Source organism: Monodelphis domestica, chromosome 6 (assembly GCF_027887165.1).
Source record: "Monodelphis domestica isolate mMonDom1 chromosome 6, mMonDom1.pri, whole genome shotgun sequence".
Taxonomy (NCBI): domain Eukaryota; kingdom Metazoa; phylum Chordata; class Mammalia; order Didelphimorphia; family Didelphidae; genus Monodelphis; species Monodelphis domestica.
Genome location: NC_077232.1, coordinates 9,878,057 through 9,887,523, shown reverse-complemented (window position 1 = coordinate 9,887,523; position 9,467 = coordinate 9,878,057). Strand labels below are relative to the sequence as shown.

At 46.9% G+C, this 9,467-nt stretch overlaps 1 protein-coding gene across 4 annotated transcripts in view; it reads left to right on the top strand.

Moving 5' to 3' along the window:
- Positions 1-4,604: 4,604 nt before the first annotated feature.
- RTN3 (reticulon 3) overlaps positions 4,605-9,467 on the top strand; it is a 45,612-nt gene continuing 40,749 nt past the window's right edge. The window contains exon 1 of one of the 4 annotated variants that reach the window (XM_007497741.3): positions 4,605-6,038. In XM_007497741.3, coding sequence (XP_007497803.1) covers positions 5,891-6,038 — 148 coding nt within the window. In that variant the 5' untranslated portion in view covers positions 4,605-5,890. The remainder of the gene's footprint in view (positions 6,039-9,467) is intronic. The other 3 variants (XM_001362850.4, XM_001362768.4, XM_007497740.3) reach the window with 3 other exon arrangements.

Genomic DNA, 9,467 nt, shown 5'->3' with positions numbered 1-9,467 from the left:
ATCAGGAGTCAGAGGGCCTGCTGCCTCGGAAATTCCGTTCCACAGCTTTGCTCCCTCGTGCCTTTGTGACTTTGGACAAACATCTGTCTGCGGTCCCCTCTGTGTGCAGTGAGGGCTTGAGACGGGCGCCTCTCCCAGGTCTCTCTGAAAGCATCTTATGGAGGCCTGACTAGGGTCCTGGCAGCGCAGGATTCAAACCCAGGACCTTAGACCCCAGATCGAGCACATTTTCTGCCCGTCGCCCCACTCCATCTCCATCGCCATTTGGTCATGACCAGAAACTGGAGAGGCCGCAGGCGGAGGCTGGTCTTCGGGGAGGACCCCACAAGGTCAGTTTCTCCCTTTGCCTTGTTCTACATCCCTCAGAATATCTCGAGATAGTCTAGTAGTCGGCGTTAGTCAGCCTCTCCTGACCGTCTCCACAAACAGGTGCCGGGGCCCTTCTGGAGAATTGGGCGGGTTCCAGGGTCCTGGATGCTTCTGAAGAACATTGCGTTTGAGTCTGATGTGGTCCAGTGGGTGGTCTCCGCCGGCCCCTAGGCCAGGAGAGGGGCATGGAGCTATTGCCTGTGTTTGTCCTCTTGTACTTAGCCCAGGGTCTCCCGCCCAGAGTAAGGACTTAGTAAATGCTGGTTGGCTTGATTTGACTCCCAAAGTTGGGGCCAACCAATCATCTGATCCTTGGAGACCAGCCTAGAGTTGCCTGTGTCCTCTGAGCATTCCTGTGGTGACTCCCTTCCTAATTTTCCAGTCTTCTCCACCAGGACTCAGAAACCTTCGCACCATGGAAGACCCCTCCGTCCTGCCAGCGCTCGCCTCCAAAGTGTAAATAAATGCCTTTTGGAACATCCACTATTTATTTATTTATTTCGTTTTTAAAATATTTTGTTTTTTAAAAAATTAAAAATTTATTTTGTTTAAAAAAATGTGTCCAGGATTCTCATCTCCTTTCCCTCCCCTCTCCCAGGGCTGGGTTGCACAAGTACTATCCCTTGATACCTATTTCCATATTATTCCTTTTTGCTATAGAGCCATCTTTTCAAGCCTAAACCCCAAATCACATCCCCATATAGACATGTGATACGTGACATCATACGTTCTTCTTTTGCATTTCTACTCCCATAGTTCTTTCTCTCAATGTGGGGAACATCCATTTTTATATGACTGAACTAAGCATTTTCTTTCTCTTTTTCATTCTTCTTTTTAAACCTTTAAATCTTAGAATCAATATTGTAGATGGTTTCCAAGACAGAAGAGCTGTAAGAGCTAGGTAATATTAAGCAACTTGCCAAGGGCCACACAGCTAGAAGTATCTGAGGTCACATTTGAACCCAGGACCTCTGCTGCCCCTGTCCGAATCTTTTCCATAGGGAAAAAGAAATGTTAATGAAATTCATGTGTTTATTTGCTTCCTTCTCAGAGAGTAGAGGAAGGGAGAGAGGAAGGCAGGGAACTTAAGAATATGGTTCAAACTTTAATTTGGCTCAAACTTTAAAAACCTAAAGATTAAAAATGTTTTTTTAATCTAATTGAAGCACAAAATAAAATGTTATTTTTTAAAAATTCATGTGTATATTTTCTTTTTGGGGGGTGGGAGGAGCCAGGAGGAGAAAAACTCCCCTAATCCACTCCTTTCATTGTTTTGTGGCTTTAAGAACAGTGAAGACATTCGACATTCTTAGCCCTCAGAGCCTCTAGGACAGCCCTTTATTACACATGAGAAGCTTTAATAAATAGTCATAAATACTAAGTAGGCTTTAATAAATACTAATTAAATGGGGGGGAAAAGGGAAATTCCCTGATAGTCTACAAAGATCATAGATACTAGATTTCAAAAGTTAGCTTCTTGGGGGCAGCTAGGTGGCTCAGTACATTACAAGCCTGACCTAGAGACAGGAGGTCCAGGGTTTTAATGTGACCTCAGACACTTCCCTAGCTGGGTGACCCTAGGCAAGTCACTTAACCCCCATTGCCTGGGTTTACAGCTCTTCTGCCTTGGAACCCATTGACAATATTGCTAAGATGAAAGAGAAGGGTTAAAAAAAAAAGTTAGCTTCTTGCCACTTAACAGGATCAGACTTTAAAGCCTATTACAAAGCAGTAACAATGAAAACAACTTGGTACTAGCTACGAAACAGAGGGGTGGATCGGGGGTATTGATTAGGTGCACCATTAACACATTAGCAAATGGCCAAAGTAATCTAGGGTTTGATAAACCCAAAGATCCTAGCTTTGGGGGCAAGAACTCATCATTTGACAAAAACTGCTGGGAAAATTGGAAAGCAGTTTGGCTAAAATTAGGCACATGTCAAAATAAGGTCAAAATGGATAAAAGATTTAGACATAAAGGGTGATTTCCTAAGTAAATTAGGGGAGCATGGAAAGATTTAACTGTCAAATATCTACGAATAAGGCAGGAATTTATGACTAAAGAAAAGACAGAAAGGATCACAGGAAGCAAAATGGATGATTTTATTGAAAAGTCTTTACACATACAAAACGAATGTAGCCAAAATTAGAAAGCAGAAAGGGGGGTTGGGGGGGACATTTCTCTGGTAAAGACCTCATTTGTCAAATATATAGGAAACAGTCAAATTTGTAAGAATAATTGATAGTCAGAGGATATGAATGGGCAGTTTCAGAATAGAAATCAAAGCTATTAAATCATATAAAAATGCTTTAAATCACTGCTTAGAGAAATGCAAATCAAAATAACTTTTGAGGTATTACTCACACTTATCAGATTGGTTAACATGACAGAAAAGGAACATGACAAATGTTGGAGAGGATGTGGAAAAATTGGGACCCTAATGCACTGGTGGTCGAGATTTCTGGAGGCCAATGAGGGCTATTAAACTGGGCATACCCTTTGATCCAGCTACTCGGTCTGCATCCCAAGGAGTTCAAAGGGAAAGGAAAAGGGTCTATATGTACAAATAATGCTTACAGCAGTTCTTTTTTGATGTCAAAGAACTGGAAACTGAAGGGATGCCCATTGACTGGGGAATGGCTGAATACATTCCGGTGTATGATTGGGATTACATACATTTGTGGTATGAGAAATGGTAATGGATGGTTTCAGGAAAGCCTGGGTAGTCTTCTATGAACTGATGCAAAGTGAAGTTAGCAAAAAAAAACCCAAACTGTATAAAGGAACAGTAATGATGGTCGATGCTGAAAGACTTAGCAACTCTAATCAAGACAATGATCCAAAGGACCTGTGATGAAGAGAGAGAACTGATGAACGCTGAATACAGATTAAGGCATATGCTCACTTTATTTTTCTTGAGATTTTTTTCTGGGTGTTTTCTTTTGCAACATGGTTAATATGGAAATGTTCTGCATGACTTCATCTGTCTAATTCATAGCCTACTGCTTGCCTTGTCAAGGGGTGGGGGAAAATCAGTCGGCTTTTTGTCAACCTGGTAATCATTGGTTTTGTTCTCTTTTCCTTTTATCCACAAATTATTGCAATTTTTAAGTTGAGTATGTTTCCACGATCCTTTTGGGGAAACTGGTTTCCCAATAGGATCACAGGGAGAATATGTATAAATGGAGATTTTGAGCCTTTGGACTTCATCCCCCAGGAGTCCCTTAGTTTCCCAAGATTCCATTTCCTGGGTCCCCACTTTTTTTTTTTTGCATGATGGTATTTAGTGGCTGTAACCCCTACCTAGTCCTCTTTTGAACCTTCCACCTGGCTGAAGTCAGGCAGTTCTTTTGCTTTAGTCATTATTAATAAACCTTTATAAAATATAATAGCTATTGATTACTAATTTTAAAGCCCACATCAGGAAGGAGAGAATTTAGAATTCACAAGTTAAAAAATAAATATTAAAAATGCAAATGGGAAATATTTCAAGAAACAAAAATACATTTAAAAAGCTAATTTCTCTGCCACTTGGACTTGCTATACTAGGGGATTCCAGAATAAAAACAGCAGCAATAACAGACCTATCTATAGCTCTTTTTTTTTCCTGTTTAAACCCTTACTGTCTGTCTTTGTAGCAACTCTTAAGACAGAAGGGTAAGGGCCAGATAATTGAGGTTAAATGACTTGCCCAGAGTCTGAACTCCAAGCCTGGCACTCTTTCCACTGTGCCATCTAGCTGCCCTTCCCATCTATCCTTCTTTAAGGTTTGCAAAGTCCATTTGACCCTCTCAAAAAAATGCTAGGAGAAAGTGTACATTCGTTCCATTTCGCAGATGGGGAAAATGAAGGCTCAGAAAGGCACGTGACTTGTCCATGGGGGCCAGGCTAGTTGGTGTGGACAGAGGCCTTGTTGATTCCAGGTCCAGTGCTCTGCCTGCCCAGGCGTGGTGAGGGGCCTGGAAGGCTGCTGCTCATTGTCTGACTACGAGGCCTGTCTCTCCCTCGATCCTGTGTCAGGCTGCCAAAGTTCCGCATTTATCGGGAGGATGCTATCAGGCCTTGTGCACAATGACCAGGGAGGCCCCGCCAGAAGGGCTGTAGCTGTCTCCGTGGCTGGTGACTGCAGCAGGCCCAACCCAGGCACGCTGCCTTTTGTTCTGGACTTTGCGGCAGCCACCACCGCCTTCTCTGGTGGGGCTTTTCTCTGACCTCCGAGGCTGCCCGCAAGGGCGCCTGGGGGAAGGCTCCTTCCATGGTCTAATCTCTCTTTCCCTCTGCTGGCTGCCCTCCTCCCAGAGGGAGCATCTTCTCCGGAAGGCGTTTCTATGGCTACTGCGGTGGCTGCAGGCTGCTTATCGATCAGGCTCTGCAGAAAGGAATTCCATCCCAGGGTTTTTAAAGGGAACTGAGCCTTTGTGATCCTCTGAACGCCACCGTTTGAGAACTGATCCCAGGCCAGGAGGCAGCACGATGAGTCCCTGAGCAGAAGGGCAGGCCCTAAAGGCAGGGTTTGACAGAGGAGAGACTCACAAGACCTCGGAGCCCCCTCCGCGGTCTGCCTGTACCTCAAACCCCGACAAGAGGTCAAAGACTGCGCTTGAAGGCCTGGGGGGGGTGACCCCTCTGTCCATTTGCCTCCAGTATTGGCTGCCTTACTACTGCTCCGGAGCATCCCGTCCAGGCCCTTCTCCTGATTCCCCAGAAATCGCAGAACCAGGGGGTTGGGCTGGCTGACCCTGAGACGCAGAGAAGGCCCAGGGTTGTGCCTTTAGATCTGCCCACCTTCATCCCTCCCACTTAATTCCCCTCCGTAATCTCTAGTCCGAGAGCTCCCGGCGGACTTTCTGATCCCGGAGAGCAGAACTGTGATTTAGCCTTTCCCCGCTTTTCCAGCCCGACCCAAAGGAGGGTAGGAACGCCTTGGGGAGGTTGGGGGGAGGGGTCGGTGCCAGGGGCTGCCGGGGTAGCACCAAGAGCCAAGAGCAGCCTGGAACCGCGCCGCCCCTCCCCCAATTCCAGGGCAGGGGAGACCCGCCAGGGCCCGCTCCCCAAAAGCCGCCAACAAGTGCATGCGAAGGGACACTCCCGCAGCCCCGCACCAGGAGACACGTGCTCCCTAGAGCCAGGGCTGTGGGCGGGGTTCAGGGCCGGCCCAGCCCCCTGCCCCTCAGTCGCTCGCTCGCTGAGAGGAGGGGGGCTGCGGCGCCGCGCGGGCACGCGGGCGGGAGGATCTCTTGCGCTTGCGCACTGGCTCCGCTGCGGGCTTGGAGCGGCCGCCGCCCACCTCCTCCCGCCGGTCCGGGGCTGCAGTGCGCCTGCGTATCCCGTCAGGCGCGCGACCGAGCTCTACGCCCCTCCCCCACTCCCTCTCCACCGGGCCGCCAGTCAGTGGCTCAGTCGCTCGTCGTCCGCCCTCAGAGCCGGAGCCACCGCCTCTGCTGCCGTTCACCTCTCGCAGTTCCAGCCCTTATTCTCCTCGCCTCGCCTCTGCCCTTTCCGCCTCCCGTTGGCGAGGCCATGGCGGAGCCATCGGCAGCCACCCAGTCCCCGTCCGTCTCGTCCTCGTCGTCCGGGGCCGATGCCTCTGGGGCCGCTGCGGGCAGCGGGGGAAGCCCTGGGGCCTGTCCAGGCCTAGGGGGCAAAAGCTGCGCCTCGTCTTGTGCGGGTGAGGAGGGGGAGGGGAGGCCTTGGGGGAATGGCGGGGGCGGCTGGATGAGGGGGCAGCCCCACGGGGGTAGGGGTAGGGGCTCGGTCGGGGCTCGGGGAGGGAGCCTCAGGTGGTAACCTGGAGCCGAGCCCGAGATTTGGCTTCACGCGTGGGAACGGGTGTGGAGCCAGGGCCTTGGGGTGGGGCCGTGGGAAAACACGAGCGGAGGGGGGAGAACTGCTGGGAGAGAGCGACCCCCCTCCCCCACGCTCCCTTGCCGCCTCTTCCCTGCCTTGCACAATCAAGCCTGGGTGCTGCGGGGGGGGGGGGACCCTGGGAGGTGGGCGCCCTTGGAAAAGCCCCAGGTCTCCCGGGTCTGCGGGGCAGGTGAGCTAGAAAAGGAATGAGGAGGGGTCCGCGCCCCGCCGGGCAGTGGTCTGGCCGCCCGCACAAATTAAGTGCCTATTTTGTGTTCGGAGAGGAGCGGCATAGATGGCATCAGGTCACGGGGGTCGGGGGATGGGGGCAACCTTTTTGGGGTGCTTCCATAGGTGCGGGGTAAAGGGCTTGTGCTTTGGGGGCCTGGGCTGGCCACCCCAGAGGAGAGGACTCTGTAGGGGCGGCGTGACTGCCCCCCACCCCCATTGCATCGTCCTCCCCTGGGAGGGTCCTTCTGCGTCCCCACGCACACCGCCCTGTTTGCTCGAAGGGAATAGACGGAGTGCTCGGGGATGGGGCTCTGCCTTCAGCTGTGTCTGCTGGAGCCAGAACCCGCGAACTAAGGTGACAAAGGCGACTGCAGAGAAGGGGATGGATGGAACAAAGCACGATCTGCCGAAAGCCCCCTCTCCTCCCTCTCCCTAATGGCGTGTAGGGACGCTGCGGAGCCGACCACTGCGTTTCCTTTGTATGCGCGTCTGCTCGCTGGTGGGAGCTGGCTGGCAAGCGCCCCTCTTGCGGAGATCTGCAGTGCAGATGCCTTCTCGGAGGAAAAAAACCAGTGGGCAGGTGACAGTTCTTAAAGGGGCCAGAGCCTCGGAAAGAAAACAGGTGGAGAAAAGGGCTCCCTGGGCTGTCGGGAATCGTGGATTAGTTTCCTATTCGGAATTTTCCCCAAGAATTTGGATTTTTAAGTTTCTTCATTCAATCTGTTGCTTGACTTTGGGGAGCTGGTCTCCATCTGTCGTTATCGTGGCGATTAGCTGTAGATACACAGTATGTTCTGAATGCTGCTGTTTCCTCCTGTCCATGCCATGTCCTATTGGGTTTCCCAGGGTGCTTATGATTATTTCAGTAGAAGCAACTTATTTTATTGAAAGCTGGGTAAGACTTCTTTAGGTCAGGGTTAGCTGTACCAGTAAGGAGTGAGGCAGAAACGTTGGACCCCTTGTGCTAACGTTAAACAATTATTTCTCTACAATTTTCTTTTCGTGCCCAGTTCTCAAGGAAAGACAATTCTATTACTAAGCAACTTGGTTGGGGGTGGTATTCTCTCTTAGCAACTTGGGTGCTTCTTATCACTGTTCTCCTTTATTTGGTTCCTTTAACTGTTTTCTGATGCATACATTGATTTTTGTTTTATGGTTTAGATTAGTGGTGTCAAACTCAAGGCCACTGAATCCATATATAAGGATTTCTGTGGGTCACTTAGTTTTAGAATGTATTATCTGAGTTTTATTGTATTTTCATTTTGTTAAATATTTACCACTTTTATATGGATATAAAAATCTTGCCTTCCAGCTTAGAATCAGTAGGTTCTAAGGCAGAAGAGCAGGAAGGGTTTGTCAGTCACAGAGCTTCCACAGGTGTCTTGAGGTCCTATCTTCAGGCCTGACTATCCATTGAGTCACCTACAAATTGAATTTTTAAACTGGTTTGGGTGGCACTCATGTGCTACACGTTTAGACCATAGTTCTGGGAATGAAACCTTTGTGATGGAAGTATTGGCTAGAGCAGAGTCTAAAATTTAAGTCTAAAGTTTACAATGGTTGAATCAATTATGAAATCACTTCAAGGGCATTTCCCTCCTCTTGGCTATCTCTATGGAAGAACTGTCTATCTTTATTAATAGGGCCTTGTTGAAATGATTTTGATACATAGGAAAACATAATAAAGCCTAACCAAAATGTCTAGTGACATAGCTAATATTTTCTTTGAATCTTTATTTTTGGTGTCATTAGCCACAATCTTTTTCACTTATTGTAGTATCCTCTCAAAGAAAAGTTTTATTAATGTCTTGTTTTGACAACACCTGAATTTCCAAATGTACATTTCTCTTGTCTGTTAGACAGGTTCCCCATATAACAAAACAATAAAGAAGAAAAATAGCTCATTGAAACTAACCAACATATCAACTCAATCTTGACAGTGTAATTTAGTCCATGCCCATGGTCACCCTCCCTTGCAGGAGGGGAAGGTGGATCGTCTCCATTCTGCAGGCCTAAACAGTCACTAAAATTACAATGTTTAATATTTTTCCTTTCCACATAATACTTCTTTTAAGGTAGGTTTGCTTTGCATTTTTATACTACTAAATGCTTTGCCACTGTTGTTGTTTTCCTGAGTTAATGCTACTAATTGTGTGGGTATATATGTCCATGTACACAAGCTTTAGGAAATGAATTTCCATGAATAAGACATTTTGTAACCATAAATGAAATTCCCTGTAGATAATGGGTAAGGTCCTGACAAATTGTGCATATTAATCATTAAATGCTTTTGTGTTTTTTCGTTGCCTCACATAATTTTAAAGCTTTCAAATTTTAGTTTCTGGAAACGTCAGCCTCAGTTTTCTCATTTATAGAATAAAGGGGGGCATGTATGCAAAAATACATTCTCTAAAGTTCCCTCCATTTGTTTGATGTGATGAATTTTTTTCCTTCCTCACTAAATGATTTCTATGTAATTAAGAGAACTCCCAACTTCTAAAGGAAAGAACCTGACTTACAAAAGGCTTGGAATACAAATAATCAGCAATCACCTGGCTTGTTTTCTTAACTGCATATTTCTTCCTATATATTGGCACTTTACTATTATCTACTAATTTTCCTCATGACTGATTTGTTTTTGAAGTATCTTAGGTGGTACATAAGTGCTGTCATTGTTGACATGTAAGATAAAAATGAAAATTTTGTTTTTCATGTCTTCATTGCTTGCTATTAAAATACCAAGGCAGTAATAGGCCCAGATGTGTCCTTTATACATTACAGTTTTTGTGAGCCTTCTATAGCATCTCTATTTTTAGGTCTTGCACTTAATACAAAAGCTGCATATAAAGATTCTCTAGTATGTAGTCATCGGTTCATTACTTAAGCTTCCTCATTACAAAATGGTTTCCACAGCTCTAATGGTAGCAGTCAGTCTTCTGCTTGCATGAATATACAATGAAGTTGGTTATTCTGGGCTTAATTTTAAATATCTTTTGATCTAATCTTGGATCTAATCTTG